At 47.9% G+C, this 21,902-nt stretch overlaps 2 protein-coding genes across 3 annotated transcripts in view; both read right to left on the minus strand.

Moving 5' to 3' along the window:
• LOC307227254 (pleckstrin homology domain-containing family G member 3-like) overlaps window positions 1-7,468 on the minus strand; it is a 49,678-nt gene extending 42,210 nt beyond the window's left edge. For both annotated transcript variants that reach the window (XM_079996522.1, XM_079996521.1), the window contains exon 1: window positions 7,322-7,468. The gene's annotated coding sequence lies outside the window, so the exon portion shown is untranslated. The remainder of the gene's footprint in view (window positions 1-7,321) is intronic.
• A 4,330-nt stretch (window positions 7,469-11,798) lies between these two features.
• On the minus strand, window positions 11,799-19,780 carry LOC307247917 (kunitz-type protease inhibitor 1-like). The gene is made up of 9 exons (XM_080024061.1): window positions 19,358-19,780; window positions 18,705-18,862; window positions 17,057-17,198; window positions 14,176-14,346; window positions 13,963-13,998; window positions 13,665-13,796; window positions 13,538-13,588; window positions 13,136-13,306; window positions 11,799-12,325 (listed from the first exon to the last, which is right to left on the minus strand). The coding sequence occupies exons 1-9, from the start codon at window positions 19,707-19,709 to the stop codon at window positions 12,081-12,083; spliced, it is 1,458 nt and encodes a 485-aa protein (XP_079880187.1). The 5' UTR covers window positions 19,710-19,780; the 3' UTR covers window positions 11,799-12,080.
• Window positions 19,781-21,902: the final 2,122 nt, after the last annotated feature.

Consider the following 21,902-nt stretch of genomic DNA (forward strand, 5'->3'; position numbering starts at 1 on the left):
GGGCTTTTCTGAGGACCAGCAGCCACTTCCTGTCAGACAGGAAGTTCCTCCTCTAAGAAAGGAAGTTCCCCCAAATCACAGAGCGTCCTCCTCCATATGGGTCTCAATTAAGCATTATTATATATTATGTAATTATATTACGCTCTAATTTCCAGGACCGCAAGCTCTGCCCCCTGGAAGAGGGACTTCCTGCCGTTCGCCTTCCGACTTCCTGTTGGAGCTGACCTAATGTTGCCACGGTGACAGTTTGGTAAAATAAACAAACAATCTATGGGAATTTTCCACTACATCATGTGGTTTGAACCGCTATGTCAGATGGACAGAGAGAGAACCAGGGAACCAGAGAACCAAGAAACTACAGAACCAGGCAACCAGGGAACCAGAGAACCAAGAAACTAGAGAACCAAGCAACCAGGCAACCAGAGAATCAAGAAACTAGAGAACCAGGCAACCAGAGAACCAAGAAACTAGAGAACCAGGGAACCAGAGAACCAAGAAACTAGAGAACCAAGCAACCAGGCAACCAGAGAACCAACAAACTAGAGAACCAGGTAACCAGAGAACCATGGAACCATGGAACCATGAGGGGTCGACCTTGCAGCGCTGGATCCCTAATGCTCAGACTTTTTTTAATTTTTAATCTCTGCATTTTTTTGGGCTAAAGGTGTCTGGAACAACACCACCGCAGTAGGCACAAACATGGTTGAGGTCTTGTTAGAACCGGGACGTTTCAGACGTCTGGTCAATATCGTTCTACATTTGGAGCAGAAATGATTGAAAAAGTGTCGTCATTTCATTGGTTTCAGGAGTGGAGGAGCGGTGCTTTGTGACATCATCATCAGACGTTGGATAAGTCCAAGCTCCGTCTCACAACTCATTCACATCCAGCCGCTGGAGGGAACCACGCCCAGAAAGACGGCTCCAGCCCATGCTGCGTTTAACAGAAACTCTGAAAACCGTAACCGGTGCTGCGTTTGACAAAACCCTGAAAACTAACGGTTGAAAGAAGAGGTTTTCACAGTGAAAGCACCACCCAGATCTGGTACCACCGTGACAGATCCGTCCGGATCACTGACGCAGACACTCATACATCAGCCTGAGTACGGCTGTATTAACACATGCATCATGTCACTTCCAACAATGACAAACCCTGGACGGCTGCTTTTTGTAACTTGTGCTGCGTTTCACACAGTGGTGGTGCTGGGGTGGTGCTAGGCTAGTGCTATAGCCCCAGCAGAAATTACAATAGCACCACCATAGTACCACCAAGAAATGAACTGAAATTTGACACACAAACTGTCGGCTGTTTCTGTCTAGTTTTGAAAACAGCTGGTTTCTCCAGTTGATGTGGTGAAACAGAACCACCATGACCACAGCAACCAGGTTCTACACTCTGTGCTGGTCTCAGGTGAGATCCACTCTACACTTGTGCTTATTTGTCGTCAGTTCGTTGTCAATGTGTTTCCGTTGCTGTCCTCAGATCAGTTAAGGTGGGGATGTCTTAGCAGCAACATTGAACATTGTCCTTTTACAAGCGCAGAGAGCAGTAGCAAAGAGGACGACAGCGGCTCATCGAAGGAGCGAGACGACGAAGCAGAGGAGCAAGAAATTAAGCAGGAGGAGAAAGTGGAGGACGAAGCCATGTCAGCCATGTCAGCCATGTCAGCCATGTCAGCCAGCAGCCTGAGGGAGGCCCCTGGCAACCAGCGCTGGAAAAGTACCCCTAGCAACAGCTTGGCAATCAGCAAAGGAGTTTTATTGGGGGCTGGTTTGACCTGTACTCCAGGCTGGAATACTCCATCATGAAGATACTACGTTATCATTTGATCGCCTTAACAATGGCCAAGAAGACTACATTACTCAATTGGAAAAATAGAGATAATCTCACCACATCCCAAGGGTTGCAGTTATTAATCGATTACATCTCAATGGAAAAACTATTGGCAATATCCCAAAACCATGTTGATTCATTTAATGAGATATGGGCTACTTATATCACTGACATAACTCCATCATATTAATACTTGAGTCTTCCTAAGTCGGTGCAATGTCGTTGTGCTTTGGGGCATGTGGGGGCCCTCCTGGACTGCCGGGGCTCCACGTTTGGGTGGCTGCCCGGGCGGCTCTGGGGCCATCCGTGGTGCGTGGGCCGGTGTTCTTGGGGGATCCCGGGGCCCCACGGGGGAGTTGGGTGGTCTGGGGGGGGGCGCCCGCTCCTTTGCCTGAGTTGAGCTGGCCTGTCTCCGGGGGTGAGACTTGCTCCCGAGGAGTACCTGCAGCTGGCGTCCGTGTGTGGGTTCCGGGGGTGGTTGTGGGTTCTGGGGCTCGGGCTGGGGGCGGGGGTTGTGGGTCGCTGGTTCGGGTATCGGGCCCCGTGGTCGGCAGGTCGGCACGCCGCGGGGGTCGCCCGCCCCGTGGGCGGGGTGGCTGGGCCTGCGTGTCCCTCTGCGTCCCGTGGGGGGGGGGGGGTGGCCTGTCGTGCCGGGTCTGGTTGGGCGTTCCGTCTGGGCCTGTCAACCTGAGTCCTGAACCTGGTTGGCTGTGCTAGGTGCGGGGCTCACCATGTGGCCTCCTTCGTGGATGGCAGTCTCCTGTCATCCCACCGGGCGGCTGAGGTACCTGCCTTTCGACGCTCTCGGTGTGCGGGGCGCTCGCCGCTGGGGGGTCGAGCTGTGGGTGGGGGTGCCGTCTGCCGCCCTCTGTTCTGTAGTCCGCATGCTCGGCGGCTGGGGGCTGACCAGGGGCCTGATGTGGGCGCGGAGCTGCCCGACATGGCGGAGGAGCATGGCGGACACACTGCGCACTTGGCTGATTGCTGTGAGTTGGGTGCCACCAGGTACGGGAGGTGGGCTCACTGGGGCGCATTTGGGCCCGGGGGGGGGGGTTTGGGGGGGCTCCGCGTGGTTGCTCCCCGGCCTGCTGCGCCCCTGGATCGATCCGGTCGCAACTCGCCTATCTCTCCCAGTGCCAAAACTCATACTCAGCACATACACCACACAATATACCGAGGGCTTGCGGGATGGGCGGGGTGCAGGCTATGTGGGTGGGGATGCGGCAGGCAGCTGCCATCTTGCCTGTCACGCTCCTGCCCAAGCATGCTTCTCGTCCGTCCCAAAATATTAATCCCATTCAAACACACACATTGGCACACCAATCCTACTCCGAACAACATTCCATCGAACCAGGGTCTGCGAGACAGGAGGGGTGCGAGTGATTTGGGTTCAACTTGGCTGAAGGACTCGCACTCCCAGCCCCGCAATTTTAACTGCAGTTACCAACAGCGGTACATTGAGCACTGGGGTTTTCCGGGGTGGCCGGTCGGTGTGGAGGCGTGGTCGGCCTGGCTGGAGTCCTGACGGCTTGCGCCTGGTGGCTCGGAATGTGCTGCGACCTGGTGGGGCTGCGGAGAGCACCGCCGGGTGCCTTCTGGGGCCCCTGGGGGGACTGCTTGTCGTTGTGGGTGTGGGTTGGGGTGTGGGGGGCAGCTGTTGGCCTTTTGCTTCCGCGGCGGGGCTTGTATACCTGGCGGCCTACCGGCATCGCCGGGGGGGGGGTATAACATCGAGGTGCCCAACGCTGGGCACTTGCTGCTACGTGTATGATCACTTGGCACTCACGCCGGGCAGAGCGCCTGGTTGGCTGCGGTGGGGCGTGGGGGTCTTGCCGGCCCGCCGGTGGGGCGGGCAGCTTGGGCAGGGTGTCGGTCTGTCACCGTGGGGCCGTGATCCGGGCCCCGCTGCCTCTTGTGCCTGCACCCGTGGGTTGGTTGTATGTGTGCGCCCCTGGGGCGCAGGGCCTCCTTGTGCTCCCTGGGACTTGGTCATGCTCCTTGGGCTGGGTCTGGGAGTTGCTCCACAGCCCTCTGGCTTCTCTGGGGGCCCGGGGTCTTCCGTGGCCGCAGGGCAGGGTACCCGGGGATCTCCTGCAGCCGGGGGTTGTCCGCGGGGCTGTGGAGCTCGGGGGGCTTGGGCCCCTTGCGCTGCCTAGAGGTGCCGCAACATAATACCGACCTTCTACACCAGTACCAATGGGCACTAGTCATGTACACTCACCGGTGGACATCTTACACACACACACACACCCACACACCCACGCACCCCTGCTTGGAGTGCACCCCAGCAACCGGATGTGCTTTCCCCTCCTTTCCTCCCTCATTTGCTGCCATAACTTTGACAGGAAGAGGCCACGGGACCAGTTGTAGTTCCAGTTTTCCTGGACCTAAATCAGTTTTTCAATACATGTTGTCGTCCAATGTTCATGTTTTTGTGTAAATGTTGTTTGTTTCTATGTTTATTTGTCTCAACGTGGTGATTCCCTCTTGGAGTAGTGATCAATTGTTTATACCCAAACATGATGAATAGTTCTCCAAAGAGGGGGGTTGGTGGTGGTTCTCTATAACCAAAAACTGTGCTCTTGTCATTGTACAGGTCATCCACAGGACAGAATTATTGCAGCAGTTCTTGATGATTTAAGAATTAATAAAGAGTTGCATTGCAAGTGGAGAACTTGAACTCCTCTTGGAGACTAACTCTGTCCTGGATGCAAATGGCAAACAAATACTCTGTGTTGTACGCCCAGCATGCTGACAGCACAGGTTGAAAAAAAAGAAAAAAACAAACAAACAAAAAAAAAAAAAGTAGATACTAAGTTCTACGTTCTGCTTGACATCCAGAAAATCATGAACGCGTTCGCCACCAATCACAACAACACACACATCGTTCTTCTCTGAAAACAGCCAGGGTGAGTGCACTTGATTTCTTTTAATTTGGGCCTAGACCAGTACTGATTATAATTATTATTTTGTGGGGGATACCCCATAGTCCTTATGTTTCCTGCAAATCCTAAAATATGACATGAAGTGCCATTTAGCCTACTGGTTTTGCTTGGACTTCAAAGCGGTGATTCTGTTTTTGTTTTAAATTCAGCAGCTGAGCCTTGCACTGTATCTTTGACATTGTCTACGTCATGTAAATAGCATCCAGCACCACAGACCAGCAGCGTCCAGGCCTGACTCCGCCCACTTTAGTGATGTCCTCACCTGACTGACACCACTTCTCTTACTACTACTTCTATTCATATTACAACTACAATTCATACTTTGACTATTCATACTCCTAATACTACTTCTATTCATAGTACTGCTGATATTCATACTCCTAGAACTACTTCTATTCATAGTACTACTACTATTCATACCCCTAGTACTACTTTTATTTATTGTACTACTACTACTACTACTACTTCTATTCATACTACTACTTTTATTCATAGTACTACTACTATTCATTATTTATATTATTTATTGTTATATGGAGGAAACCCCATGTTTTTGGGTGGAGGTCCTTACTGATGTTACATGGAGGAAACCCCATGTTTTGGGTGGGGATCCTTAGTGATGTTATATGGAGGGAACCTCATGTTTTTGGGTGGAGGTCCTTACTGATGTTATATGGAGGAAACTCCATGTGAGCACGGGCAGAACATTCAAACTCCACCCAGAAAGGCTCCTCATCAGGAGATAACCCACCGGAGCACGGTGCCAACAGCGCCCCAGGTGGGGATCCAACCCAGGACCTTCTTGCTGTGAGGCAGCAGTGCAATGCACTGTGCCAATACCTGCTATTCATACTACTACTCATACTTCTACTACTATTCATACTACTAATACTCCTACTACTAATTAATACTACTACAACTATTACAGTATACAGTCTATCACTATTACAATGGTTCAAATGAAGCTGCCGCACAGTAGCAGGAAGTTACACTGCCAAACGGGAAGTGATATTGCTCAAAGCGTTACCATGGCAACGTAAACTGTGTTCTGCTGCTGCAGCGACTGGGAAATAAATCAAAAGTTGTTCTAAAAACCTGCGTCACTGTCCACCAGGTCGCCATGGCAACACTTTCTACAGACCATAATACGACTCCACGACTCCATCTGTCTACGACTCCACCTGTCTATCCATCTGTCTATCATCCATCTGTCTATCCATCCATCCATCTTCCATCTGTATATCCATCCATCTCTCTCTATCTACCATCCATCTGTCTATCCATCCATCCCAGAGCCCGACAATTTATTCAATCACAATATGCTTATGAATTCAAGGCTTCTAGGGTCATGTGACATCCGACCAAAATAAAGTGTAATATGATATCAAACCAATATCACATCAATATCACATCAATATCACATCAATATCACATCAACATCTGATCAATACATCAATCAACATCAATTTACATTACATTTAGTCATTTATCAGACGTTTTTATCCAAAGCTACTTACAAGGGAGAATAACATTCAAGCTACATTGCGACAGAAACATTAGTGTAACAATAAATAAATACTACTAAGTAGTTGTACGTTAGGAGAGGAGGTTCTCTCTGAAGAGCTGGGTCTTCAAGTGCTTCTTAAAGAATATCACATCAATATCACATCAACATCTGATCAATATCACATTACATTACATTACATTGATCAGACGCTTTTATCCAAAGCGACTTACAATTATTCATACACTGACAGACGCAGCCATCAGGAGCAATTAGGGGTTAAGTGTCTTGCTCAAGGACACTACAGCATGCTAGCAGGAGGAGCCTGGGATCCAACCAGCAACCTTTAGATGACTAGACCACCAGCTCTACCTCCTGAGCTACCATCCCCCACACATCAATATCACATCAACATCTGATCAATACCACATATATACCACATCAATACCACATCACATTTTATCGTGATAGATTCTGTTAAAGTCTGAATCATCTCAAGACTCTGAGCTGATGAACTTCACTACATACATCCCAGAATAACACTGAAGACAACTGACAGACAGACAGACAGACAGACAGACAGAAATCTTCTTCTTCTTTTCCCTCAATCATCATCTAGAAACCCAGACCAGGATCTAGTACACACACACACTCTCACACACACACTCTCACACACACACACACACACACACACACTCACACTCACACTCACACTCACACACACACACACACACACACTCACACTCACACTCACACTCACACACTCACACACACACACACACACACACACACACACTCTCACACACACACACACACACACACACACACACACACACACACACACTCTCACACACACACACACACACACACACACACACACACACACACAGTACCAGGCGCTGCTCGCACCAGCCTGGGGGGCGGACGTCAACACACTGAGCATTTAACAGATGAATAAATCAATAAATAAGAAAATAAATAAAACGAGTCTTTCAAACAGACACGAATGTTGGAAAGAAATGTTTGTTGTAAAATATTTACCGAGTGAATAGAAACAGAGACGTCGAGCGGCAGGTTGAGTTTCATGTCGTGAAAAGCCTCTTCATTCTTGACTTCAGCTGTTTGATTTAACAACACACGGGAACCTGCAGCGGGCCGGGCGGGGCCCCCGGGCCCCCGGTTTGAGACCCCTGATCTGAGACCACTGCACATGCTCAGTGAGGCTGCCGCTCAGGTGGAGTCAAGGTGCGTTCACGTGAAACGAGAACACGAATCCACAAAGTTGTCAACACCTTGACTGACTTTAACAGGTTTAACAGACGTTGACTGACTTTAACAGGTTTAACAGACGTTGACTGACTTTAACAGGCATTTAACAGGTTTAACAGACTTAACAGACTTTTAACAGGTTTAACAGACTTTTAACAGACTTAACAGACTTTGAACAGGTTTAACAGACTTTTAACAGACTTTTAACAGGTTTAACAGACTTTTAACAGACTTTTAACAGACTTAACAGACTTTTAACAGACACAGCTGCCCCCGCACTAGAAGCGTCTCCTCCACAAACACCTTGAAGGTCTCACGCTGCGTCTGATCTGCGCATGCGCAGCAGCTCAGGTGGATTCGCTGTTTGTTCCGAGTTTTGACGTCGTTTGGTTTGTTTCTCAACTCACCGCTGGAAGTTCAGGGACGTCCGAGAAGCTTCACCGGGAAGAGGAAAGCACGAAAGTGACGTTTAAAGGAGTGAAGGGGAGTGAAAAGGAGTGAAAAGTCTTGACACAGAGTGAAAAACAGAGCTTTATAAAGCTAGAGAGTGATAGCCGGTGTGTCCGAGCGCCTCGTCCTGTCTCCGGGTGTTGTCACGGAGCTGGAGGCTGGACCCTAAACGCCCCTTTTCACTTCAAAACACATTCTTTTTTATCATATGTTATTATTTCACAGATATAGTTTATAAAATATGTTATAATTATAATATAAAAATTTTCTATGATACATATTTGATGATATATACTTCATGATACATTTCCGTGTTTTCTCTTGTTTCTGCAGCATTTTTCAAACCACACCAGGGGGCGTGGTCACGGCCACATTCAAAACCATTTCATTTAAAAACCAAACAACATCCGGGTCGTTAGGGTTCACTGTTTTACAGTCCTCCACCTCCTCCACCTCCTACTGCTCTACTCCAACCTCCATCTCCTGCTCCTTCACCTCAACTCCAACCTCCACCTCCTACTCCTCCAGCTCTCCTCCAACCTCCATCTCCTGCTCCTTCACCTCTCCTCCAACCTCCATCGTCGTCTCCTTCACCTCTACTCCAACCTCCACCTCAACTCCAACCTCCATCTCCTGCTCCTTCACCTCAACTCCAACCTCCATCGTCGTCTCCTTCACCTCTACTCCAACCTTCACCTCCTCCACCTGTACTCCAACCTCCATCTCCTACTCCTTCACCTCTATTCCAACCTCCACCTCTACTCCAACCTCCACCTCCTCCACCTCAACTCCAACCTCCATCTCCTACTCCCTCACCTCTACTTCAACCTCCACCTCCTCCCCCTCTACTCCAACCTCCATCTCCTACTCCTTCACCTCTACTCCAACCTCCACCTCCTCCACCTCTACTCCAACCTCAACCTCCACCACCTCCACCTCTACTCCAGCCTCCACCTCTACTCCAACCTCCACTACCCCCCCACCTCAACTCCAACCTCAACCTCCACCTCCACCCCTACTCCAACCTTCACCTCTACTCCCAACTCCTCCACCTCTACTCCAACCTCCACCTCCTCCCCCTCTACCTCTACTCCAACCTCCTCCACCTCTACTCCAACCTCCATCTCCATCTTCACCTCCAATCTTCACCTCTACTCCAACTTCCATGTCCTCTGCCTCAACCACCATCTCCATCTCCTCCACCTCCATCTCAAGCTCCTCAACTTCTACTCCAACCTCCACCTCCTCCATCTCCAACACCTCTACATCAACCGCCATCTCCACCTCCTCCACCTCAACTTCCACCTCGACCACCATCTCCACCTCCTCTACTCCAACCTCCACCTCCACCTCCATGGGGCTTCATTGAGGCTCATTAGCATAATGTAGGCAACTCGTGAGGAGTAGACTCCTCCTGAGGAACATCCATACATCCACCTCCACCTTCCTCCACCTCCAGATGCTTGTCGACATGTGACACAGAACTTCCCTCTAACGCTGTCATGAGTTTGATGGTTCATAGATTTTGTATTTTCCTGATCTCATGGTTTATTGTACATATTCATATGAATATAAATATTATTTTTATTGTAGATTTTCATGTTTTTATTATGATTCACTTTCAGAATCTGAAACCTCTGAGGCTTGATGCTGCCGCCCCCTGCTGGTGGAGCAGCAAAATACTTGTGTTCAGAAAAATCACATTTGATTATTATTATTATTATTATAATTATTATAATAATTATTATTATTACTACTATTATTATCGATGGACACAGAAAACTGGTTAAATATTATTTATGCTTCCAGAAAGGCTGCAGGTCCGGACGGCATCTGCACCAGGATCCTGAAGACGTGCACAGCACGTCTGTGAGATAGTGGAGCACATGTTCAACATGAGCCTGGAACTGGGGAGAGCACCACAGCTGTGGAAGACCTCCTGCGTGGTGCCGGTGCCGAGGACCCCGCACCCCAAAGACCTCAGCGGCTACAGGCCGGCGGCACCGACGTCTCACCTCATAAAGACCCCGGAGAGGCCGGTCCTTGTGCATCTCCGCCCCCTGGTGAGATCATCAATGGACCCGCTCCAGTTTGCCTCCCAGCCTGGCATCGGGGCGGACGACGCCGTGGTCTTCCTGCTGCATGGAGCTCTATCTCACCTGGAGAAGCCTGGGAGCACTGTGAGGACCATGTTCTTTGATTTCTCAAGGGCTTTCAACACCATTCAGCCTGTGCTTCTGAGGGACAAGCTGCAGCACACGGGAGCGGACCGTCATCCGTCTTCCCGGATCCCGGACTACATCGCGGACCGGTCGCGAGTCTGACATGGTCGTCTGCAGCACAGGGGCCCCGCAAGGAACGGACTCGGCACCTTTCCTCTTCACCCTCTGCACCGCAGACTTCATGTACAGCTCAACCGGCTGTCACCTGCAGAAGGTCTCTGGCGACTCTGCAATCGTTGGCCTCATCAAAGATGAGGACGACAGGGAGTACAAAGAATTCACCCAGGACTTTGTGGACCGGTGCCAGCGGAACCGGCTCCAGATGAAGGCGGGGAAAAGCAAAGAGCTGGTGGTGGATTTCCACTCCCCCCACCGACACCGGTGAGCATCCAGGGAATGGATATTGACATTGTGGAATCTTAAAGTACCTGGGTGTTCACCTGAACAATAAACTGGACTGGACTCATCACATACATGCACTTTATAAGAAGGGTCAGAGCAGACTATCTGCTGAGAAGACTCAGGTCCTCTGGACGCAGGGGGCTCTCCTGAGGACCTTCTCCAACAACATCTTTGATGGAGTGGTCTGCTGGGGCCACAGCCTCACCACAGCTGACAGGAAGACACTTGACAAACCCATCAAGAAGGCCAGCTCTGTCCTGGGGGGCCCCTGGACCCAGTGCAGGTGGTGGGAGAAAGGAGGATGACGGCTGAGCTGTCATCCATGACGGAGAACCGACCCCACCCCAAGATGTCAAGATATGTGCAATACACTTAGTACTATCTGCTTCCTATTTATGGTGATTTATTATCTATTTGTATGTTTCTATATATTTGATGTGGTTTATCGTGTGTACTTGATATGCTCTTTATCTTCTGCTGTCCCCTTTTAGCTGCTGGAACGATGTAAATGTCCCCGTTGTGGGACTAATAAAGGTTTATCTAATTGATTCCCAGCTGCATGGAACAGACGATTTAAAAAGACGAAGACGCCACAGAAGAGGAAGAAAAGTTTGAACGACAAAGTTAAACGTTTGTCGAAGAAGGTAAAGTAAAGCAAAACAAAGCAAAGTAAAGTAAAACAATGCAACTTAATGTAAAGTAAAGCAACGTAAAGTCCAGTAAAGTATAGTAAAGCAACGTAAAGTCCAGTAGAGTTAAGTCCAGTAAAGTAACATAGTATCGTATAGTATAGTAAAGCAACGTAAAGTCCAGTAGAGTTAAGTCCAGTAAAGTAAAGTAACATAGTATCGTATAGTATAGTTAAGCAACGTAAAGTCCAGTAGAGTTAAGTCCAGTAAAGTAAAGTAACATAGTATCGTATAGTATAGTTAAGCAACGTAACGCAAAGTAAAGTAACACAGCGTAAAGCGAAGAAATGCAAAGCAACGTAAAGCAAACTAAGTCAATTGACGTAAAGTAGAGCAAAGTAAAGTAAAGCAACGTAACACAACACAAAGTAATGTAACGTAAAGTGAAGTTGCATAGCGTAAAGTAAAGTAATTCAAAGCAAAGTAAAGCGAAGTGAAGTAAAGTAAAGTAAAGTAAAGTAAAGTGCTGCTCAGGCTCAGTTTTCTGTTCCTTCTGTTTATTCCAGAGAGAAAAGGAGGCGTCATTTTATATTAAAAACATTAAAATCACACCCTGTAAATACACAAGCAGGTGAGTTCACACCTGAACCACAAGGAAAATATAAAAGAAAACAGCTGAAGCACACTGGTCTGACGGAGGTCTGACGGAGGTCTGACGGAGATCAGCAGAAAACAGAAAATAATGAAATGTTCCGCTGACGTGTATATTTAAGTCTCTGTACAGCAGCGTCTCTTGGCCCCGCCCCTCCTCGTAGAGGCCCCGCCCCCTCACACTGGCTTGGTGGTGCTGCGGTACACCACCGTTTCTCCGTCCTCACTGAGGGGGCCGCTAGGGGCGGCTGCCGTGGCGACGGGCTGGTGGGAACGCCTCTTCCTCTGCGCCTTCAGGAAGAAGTAGGCGAGCACCGCCAACACAACCAAGATGGCCACCGCCAGGACGATCGCTATGGCGATGGAGCCCGACTCCTGCTCGTCCTGCTCCTCGAACACGCCGGGTGCAAAGACGCTCCTCTCTGCTCCAAGATACAAACAACACAACACATTTATACAAACAACACATTTATACAAACAACCAAACACATTTATACAAACAACCAAACACATTTATACAAACACCACATTTATACAAACAACCAAACACATTTATACAAACAACCAAACACGTTTATACAAACAACCAAACACATTTATACAAACACCACATTTATACAAACACCACATTTATACAAACACCACATTTATACAAACAACCAAACACATTTATACAAACAACCAAACACGTTTATACAAACAACCAAACACGTTTATACAAACAACCAAACACGTTTATACAAACAACCAAACACGTTTATACAAACAACCAAACACGTTTATACAAACAACCAAACACGTTTATACAAACACCACATTTATACAAACACCACATTTATACAAACACCACATTTATACAAACAACCAAACACATTTATACAAACACCACATTTATACAAACACCACATTTATACAAACAACACATTTATACAAACACATTTATACAAACACCACATTTATACAAACAACACATTTATACAAACAACCAAACACGTTTATACAAACAACACATTTATACAAACAACACATTTATACAAACAACACATTTATACAAACAACACATTTATACAAACAACCAAACACGTTTATACAAACAACACATTTATACAAACAACACATTTATACAAAAAACACATTTATACAAACAACACATTTATACAAACACTTGTATAAATATTCTTGTTTCACGGGCAGACAGACACGCAGGCAGACAGACAGACAGGCAGACAGACCTGTTATTCCCTTGCAGGTGGCCTCACAGCTGTCCTTGGATTCAAAGTTGTTGTCGTTTCCTTGACAACCGCGGTAGGTGAACTCCTGGCATTGCACGCTGAGCGGGTTGTAGTACCAGCGGGTGAGGTTGTCATGGCAACAGCCTAGCTTGGGGGGCTGGGTGCAGCGGGCTGGGGGCGAGAGGGTTTGTTCAGACACGCTACATGACGTAGCTGCTCCAGTTCCTCTCAGCACGTTGTCATGACAACGCTGCATGGCAACCGTGTCATTATGGGATGGGCTTGCATGTCTACGAGGCTTCAACACTAGTTTGGCGCCGTCTACAGGACGCAGCATCAAACTGCAGCGTCATTTATCCTCCATCAGCACCATCAGTATTGATTGATCAGCTGTGAACTCACCCATGACGGGGTTGACTTTGATCTCCATCAGGGTGGAGAAGGTGTGGTTCACTGGGGGGGACATGAGAAGTGCTCAGAGTGTGTGTGTGAGCGTATGAGTGTGTGTGTGTGTGTGTGTGTGTCTCACAGGTGGTGCACGTGGCCTCGTCGGAGCCGTCGCTGCACTGTGGGAACCCGTCGCACTCCAGCGTTGCGTCCAAGCAGCAGCCGTTGCTGCAGATTAACTGCCCTGGTTGACAGGAGGCGTTGCACTCCTCCACTGCAACAAGGAGCCACAGCGTTTACTGCAGTACAAGTACTAATACACTGACACTGAAGTACTCCAGTACCAGGGAAAACGGAGGTGTAGGAGATTCACGTATTTCAGTATTTGCTTGGAACATACTCCATGAAGTACAGATACAGATGTAGTTACTATTCTTTACCTTGGTTGGATGGATGGATGGATCTCTCAGAGGAACCTGAGGAAAGAAACATCCCATAATAAGTCAGTCACTTAGACTGTTAATACAGTAAAGTACAGGTTCCTAGGGTTCCTCAGGTTACCCAAGGATTCTAAGGTTCTCAAGGCTCCTCAGGCTCCTTGGGTTCCCGAGGTTCCTCAGGTTCCTCCCTGTGATGAAGGTGAGACATGGAACCTTTGACGTTGCTGCAGGCGGCGGAACACTCCTCCTTGGACAGGAAGTTGTTCCTGTTTCCTCTGCAGCCTCCGTACACGAAGGTGTCACAGAGAGCGGTGGAGGAGTCGTAGCCCCAGCGAGGGAAGCTGGCCCTGCAGGGGCCCACGTTGACGGGCACCAGGCAATGCACTGAGGGGACAAGGTCCAGGTGAGGTTAGAACATCGGCACATTGAGGCATGAGGTGCATCCAGACGCTGCTGATCAGTGAATAACCCCCAGAGACCAGAGACTGTCTGTCTGCACATCACGCTGCTGCTTCCACACTGAAGATAACACACTGACACGCTTCACGACTAGTAGGACTAGTTCATAACTAGTTTGACTGGTTGGGAACTAGTGTGACTAGTTCATAACTAGTGGGACTCGTTTATAACTAGTAGGTCTAGTTCACAGCTAATTTGTCTAGTTTATAACTAGTATGTTAATTTCCTAATTTGTTTGTCTTGTTTATAACTAGTTTGTCTGCTCTATAACTAGTTAGTTTGTCTGCTCTATAACTAGTTTGTCTGCTCTATAACTAGTTTGTCTGGTTATGTGTGGAGCGTTTGATTTTGAACTTCTGAGTCACGATCAGGTTCTGATTCTCTGTGATGTGGCGGCTCCTTCAACCCGCTCGGCACCAGGACGACAGCAACTCAATCAAACACACTTTGAGTGGTTGATCCATTTTGCTGCTCAGTCAACGCTCGTTCCAGAAATATTCCGCTAACGGTGCCAAGTTGGTTCCCAACCACCGGCTCGCGGACGGTGTCGGGCCGTGGGGTATTTGGTGTGAGAACGCAGGCGGGATTTTTCAGGTGCGATCTGCTCTGCAGCAGCAGGAAGCAGAGTAAATGAAATACGTCCAGAATCTTAATTTGCTTGGAGAAAAATGGCACTACTGCTCCTACTACTACTTCTACTACTACTGCTACTGCTACTACTACTACTGCTACTACTACTACTGCTACTACTACTGCTACTGCTACTACTGCTACTACTACTGCTACTGCTCCTACTACTACTTCTACTACTACTGCTACTGCTACTACTGCTACTACTACTGCTACTGCTCCTACTACTACTTCTACTACTACTGCTACTGCTACTACTGCTACTACTACTGCTACTGCTACTACTACTACTGCTACTACTACTGCTACTGCTACTACTTCTACTACTACTGCTACTGCTACTACTACTACTGCTACTACTACTACTACTACCGTACCGTCCTGTCTGGGTATGATAGCATCTGTTTTTCTGTTCTTATTTTGGTGAGTAACAAAAGTTGTGGAATAAGTAACTTACTGTTTATGATTCTAAAGTCTAATTTTGCTACAGATCTTACCTGGTTAATTGTGTTGTTTAAATATTCTCATGTTTTTGTTATTAATCATTTTTATTATTCAAATAAGTTACTAACCGAGAAACAAGTGTTTTTCTTTACAAATCAAGACAAACAGTCTAACAATGGCATAGCAGTGCTGAAACAAATGTTTATCGAGGATTCTGGTAATAACTTTAATTTTATACAGTATTATATTTATCATTAAGTATATGTTTCCTGTTATTAATGTTAAACTGGACATGAGTCTTACACTGTAGTTTCTAAGGAGCACCACCAGATGGTGCCACCAACCTTGTAGGTGGAGTGATGGGAGGACGTGAAACCACACACACACACACACACACACCCCCCCCAAGGTCACATTCTGGGATATAACACTCCTGTGTGCGTAAACGTGTGTGAGTGTGTGTTTGTGCGTAAACGTGTGTGAGTGTGTGTTTGTGCGTAAACGTGTGTGAGTGTGTGTTTGTGCGTAAACGTGTGTGAGTGTGTGTTTGTGCGTAAACGTGTGTGAGTGTGTGTTTGTGCGTAAACGTGTGTGAGTGTGTGTTTGTGCGTAAACGTGTGTGAGTGTGTGTTTGTGCGTAAACGTGTGTGAGTGTGTGTTTGTGCGTAAACGTGTGTGAGTGTGTGTTTGTGCGTAAACGCGTGTGAGTGTGTGTTTGTGTGTAAACGCGCGTGTGTGTGTGTTTGTGTGTAAACGTGTGTGAGTGTGTGTTTGTGCGTAAACGTGTGTGTGTGTGTGTTTGTGCGTAAACGTGTGTGAGTGAGTGTTTGTGTGTAAACGTGTGTGTGTTTGTGTGTAAACGTGTGTGTGTTTGTGTGTGTGTTTACGTGTGTGTGTTTATATGTTTTATCTGTATCCATGAGACAGACACACCCTCAGTTCAGCCAGAAAACTGGTCAGACAGCCTGTCTCACACACTGACAGCCTGTCTCACACACTCAAACTGTAGTTTCATAAATGTAGGAATTACAACCACATGAAAGAGAGAGAGAGACAGAGTGTGTGTGTGAGACTGTTTGTCTGCCAAAGGATCCATGCTAATGTGGCTGCTTTACAGAAATGTCTCCTAATACACTACTACTAGTATCTACTACTACTACATGCGAATAGTATCTACCACCACTACTACTACTACTACCACCTACTACTACTACTACTACTACTACTACTATCTGCCAATAGTATCTACTACTACCACTTACTACTACTACTAGTATCTACTACTAGTACATGCCAATAGTATCTACCACCACTACTACTACTACTACTACTACCACCTACTACTAGTATCTGCCAATAGCATCTACTACTACCACCTACTACTACTAGTAGTATCTACTACTACTATCTAACAATAGTATCTAGTAGTATCTACTACTTCTACTCACTCACAGCCTGAGAACATTTTGTCATGTCAATGTCCCAACGTTTGACTCTGAAAACATGTGGTTTCACCAGTGTCGGCCATGTTGGAAGCCACATTCCTGGGTGTAGGACTCACGCTGGCTTTCCTCGGGGCTCAGCACCAACACCTCCACCTGCGCCGCGGCCGAGCGCCCGTCTGAGTCGCCCACGCTCAGCTGGAAGAGGAAGCTGCCGGGGGTGAGCGAGGAGACGCGCAGCTGGTCCGCCAGGGCCGTGTGCTGGGTTCAACAGAGTCAGAGCTCATTCTTATACACAAGAGATGTTGAATTCCATGTTGTATGCATTACTTTACTGTAACAGATGACTTTAACGTAACATGACTTTAACGTAACAGATGACTTTAACGTAACATGACTTTAACGTAACAGATGACTTTAACGTAACATGACTTTAACGTAACATGACTTTAACGCAATAGATGACTTTAACGTAACAGATGACTATTTAATGCTCCTTAAAGACATTTGACTACATCACCGTGTCATCATACTCAGTACCCAGCTCTCAGTACCCATTTTATAGTACACAGTATCCAGCAATAACTCCCTAGTCCTCAGTACCTAGCCCCCAGTACCCAGCACCCAGTTCTCAGTACCCAGTCCTCAGTACCTAGTCCCGAGTACCCAGCACCCAGTTCTCAGTACCCAGTCCCCAGCACCCAGTACTCAGCCTCCAGTCCTCATTATCCAGCCTCGGGTACCCAGTCCCTAGTACCCAATTTTAAGTACCCATTATAGAATACTCAGTACCCAGTCCCCAGCCACCGGTGCCTAGCCTCTAGTCCTCATTACCCAGCCCCAGTACCAAATTCTCAGTACCCATTATAGAATACTCATTACCCAGCCCTCAGTACCCAGTCCCCAGTGCCCAGCCTCAAGTCCTCAGTACCCAGACCCCAGTAGCCAGCCCTGAGTACCAAGCCCCCAGTCCTCAGTATCCATTACTAAGTCCTCAGCATTCAGTACCCACTAGGGCTGTCAAACAACGGTTCCATATTCTCATGCTTTTAGAATTGTATAAAAAAAAAAAAAAAAAAAGTCCTTTGAATTTGAAAATGAACATTCGCAAAAAACAAATTGCAGTGTTTCGGCAGAAGTTGCTTTGAGCGACGCCCACATACATCCTCTTTGTGCTGCAAGTCAATGAGCTCTGCCCGTGACTGAGGGAGGCATCCAGCGGCATCGCTGGATTTCCGCCAACACAGCAGCCGAAACGGGGCCGAACCAGCGCTTCCATGGCGCCGACGAGCAGCCGCTGCCAAACGCCATCACAGATAAAACGGCCCCGTTTATCCGCAAAGATACGCGGCCCATTGACATCTGGAAGGGGTTGGATTTAAAGATTTGATCCGCCAGCTTGAGCGGAGGTTCACGGTTCCGAGCCGCTCGACCATCACCAACGGAGCCGGAATGTCCTGTAGTGCAGAGGTTCCCAACCGCCGGGCCGCGGACCGTGCAGGGCCGCAGTGCATTTGTCACTGAATTTGCAATCTGAATTCTTTCAGAAGTCATCTGCCATCTGCTCCGCGGCAGCAGGAAACAGAGTAAATTGAATATAAACACTGTTTTTTATTTGCTTTGTTTGGAGAAAAGATCACTCTGATTGGAGCCGGTTGTAACAGATAATCGAATATATTCAAACAAGTTTTTTCAGAAGGAATATTCAAACAGATGTTGACAGCCCTAGTACCCAATCGTCTGTCGCCGGTTCTTAGTACCCAGTACCTCCATGGTCATGGGGGGGCTTCCCTTCAGCTGCTCCCACTTGTAGCTGACGATGGTGGCCCCCCCTGGTGCTCGGCTCTGGATCCCGCTTAGCGTCACCTCCTTCCCGGGCTGGACCACCACGCCGCGGCCCCCCAGGGCAACGGGACCGGGGCCACCTGTTGGACAGAACCACATCCTGCACGTCAGGACGCTCCGCTTGCCCTGCGACTGCCTTTTGCACCCGGTCCAGTGCTGCAGGTGAAGAAGTGAAGACGAGCCCCAGGAGAGATCTCAACACCGTTTGAAAACATCGGGTTCAGTCAACACGTCGGGTTCAAACGTCAAGCTCTTCATCTCCTCAGCACGTTCCGAGGCCTCCGTTCCTAAACATTTATTATCTTGTTTTTAAGCATTTTGTGATGACACTTTGCGTCGCTTGTGTACGAAATGTGCCGTCACTGAACGAGGGCTGGATCGCAGCGACACAGACGTCAAATTCACCAATACGGGAAACTCAACATCTCACGAGCTAGAACCTTATGGTTTACATGATCTAAATAAAATAAAATGCACAGAAAACATCTCTGATTCAACCTGGTGCAGCCTATGTATGAAGGCTCCAAGAAGAAGAAGAGGATGAAGAAAAGCTCAGATCCAGCTCCACGTCTCACCTGAGCTCAGATGTTCCTCAAACACTGAGTCCATGACGAAGCTCCTGAACTTCTCCTTCTGGACGAACCTGCACACCAGCTCCTTCCGGTGCAGGCAGTCCAACAGGAAGCAGGAGGGCCCCCCGGAGCCCTCGGGGTCCCCCATCAGGGCCACGTTGCAGCGCGGCTCCTGGCAGCAGGCCCTGCGGCAGTCCTCCTCTCGCTCCACGGGGGGTGAGGACAGGAAGGTGGCCCCCCCGGACACGGCGTCCATGGCGTCCAGCACGAAGCCATCACGGCCGGGCCTGAGACCGCAACCCGCCTCTTGGAGCCCAAGGGCCGCCTGGAACAGCAGCGCGGCCAGGAGCAGCATGAAGGAGGTGGAGGTGGAGGTGGAGGTGGAGGTGGAGCGAGCCCGGTCCGTGCGTGTGGGAGCCCGGTGAGCTGGAGAGACGCAGAATGAGCTCTGCGCTTCCTGTTCTGTGTTTCCTCCAGGTGACAACAGGTGTGGCCCTCATTGAGCGACACACATAGAACTACACACATAGACCTACACACATAGACCTACACACATAGACCTACACACGCCCAACATGACGGTGTTGGGCCCCGGTGCAAATGTTATTTGAACCCTCCCCGCGCGCACACGCACCCAGCCCAGCCGCTAAGAGAGCGTCCGTGACGCGGTGCGTCGTTCAATGAGAAACTGAAATAAAAAAACATCCTCGATGCGAAGCGGACGTGGGACGAGCCCGAGCGGCCACCGGGCCCCGGTGCATTTGCACCGGTTACACCCGCGATGGTTACGTCACTGCCACCGATGTCCACACATAGATCTGGACGCGCCTGAACGTCTAGCTCTGTCTGTCTGTCTGTCTGTCGCCATCTTGGTGCGGTCCTTGGGCGCTGCTATCGGACAAGTTTACAAGTTGCGTTGTTTTATATGCGGCACAATTTTATATAAAGAAAATGCAATATGTCTGTATTGATGACATTTACAGCGTCCGGGGCTGTACAAAGAATATTCCACTGCCGCTTTACATGTAAAAGTGTTGCTGTGCACGTGAAAAATAAAGTTTTGACTTGAGTTTATTCTTCGAAATATCGTTGAAATGTTCTTTGCTTGCATCGTCTGCGGTGCGGCGAGCGGGCTGAACACCGCTCCAAGATGGCGACGGTATTGACGCGTCTGGCGCAGCGCACTGAGTTCAAGTGCGAGTTCAAGAGATTATTCGTCACATACACAAACGGTCGTACATACATGCAGTGAAATGTCATCACACCCGGTGATTACGCACAATAAGCTCTATAAGCTCGAAAAATACTCAAATGTGGGTAGGCGGCCGCAAGGATCTAGGTTTAAAGATCTATGCTGGTCACACCTGGACGGTCACCTGCTCAGCTGCAGCCAATCACAGGAGCCGCTGCGAAGACGTCAGGGGTAGCTGTGGTTTGCGGACTTTCAGATTATTTCAAGAAAACAAACTGAACCGAATTAAATTCAACTAAACTCTTTTTATGAAAGCTTGTGGATGTCATACCAGACTCTGCCACCAGGAGGGGACATGACGTAAGAGAGTGATGGAGCCAGAGGCGTTACTTCGAGCCTCCACCAGGGGGCAGCAGTGTACTCGTCATAAAATTCAAAAATACTTTGCGCTTTAATCACTACCTGTGTTTTTATGGCCTTTTCTAACGGTGTATTTTATGGAGCAACTGTTTGCAACGGATACATAACGTTTAATTTGACTGTAGAGTGTACTAGCAGTACACAGCAGTATCTGTTCAAAGAGGAGAAGAAATACTGTAATGTAAGTGTTTATTGATGCAGGAATGCAGTGTGTGACAGGACGGCTCTGGGATTTCAGATGATGGATCTGATAACGATCAATACGTCCTGAAGCTGCAGCAGACACCTGATCAACTGATCAACTGATCAAAGTGCAGCTGATCACTCATTAAAACAGGATATTGATCAAGCTGCTACATCCTGATTCTCACTCATTTGAAGGAAAATAAATGAAATGATATTTAAACATGTTCTGAAAAATGATGTTTATCTGAGTTGAGACCTGTTTGGAGAAAGACAGACAGACAGACAGACAGATGGGTAGATAGATGGATGGATGGATGGATGGATAGACAGACAGACAGACAGACAGACAGATAATGTTTGGATGGTGTGATATTCGACGACATATCAACGTGCACAACATGAATAACGATGTTTTTTCTTTCTTGTGGTTTGGCAGCTTGTTCATCCAGATGGAAAGATCTGCAACAGAAGATCACAGTTTTAAAACCTACAAAGGTAACCACTCAATAATCAATATCCAATCATCAATAATCAATATCCAATCATCAATAATCAATATCCAATCATCAATAATCAATAATCAGGGAGAATGTATTTTATTTAACAACAAACATATTGATTACATCGTACACAAACCACACCATCTGTTGCTAAATTGAAATGAGCTCCATCACTAAATACAAACATGGATTTTTGAAACATTAAAGTTGAGGTTCCCGAGGTGGAGGGGCCCCGCCCGTGCGTCTAAAC

This window comes from Zeus faber, assembly GCF_960531495.2.
Source record: "Zeus faber genome assembly, chromosome: 2".
Taxonomy (NCBI): Eukaryota; Metazoa; Chordata; class Actinopteri; order Zeiformes; family Zeidae; genus Zeus; species Zeus faber.

Excerpts from the sequence above, each read along its gene's own strand:
- LOC307247917 (XM_080024061.1), bottom strand. The coding sequence starts at position 19,709 with ATGCTGCTCCTGGCCGCGCTGCTGTTCCAGGCGGCCCTTGGGCTCCAA. Across the intron at positions 14,347-17,056 it reads GAGCCCCGAGGAAAGCCAGC|TGCATTGCCTGGTGCCCGTC; the intron begins GTGAGTCCTACA and ends TTGTCCCCTCAG. Across the intron at positions 13,589-13,664 it reads CGAGGCCACGTGCACCACCT|TGAACCACACCTTCTCCACC; the intron begins GTGAGACACACA and ends TGTCCCCCCCAG.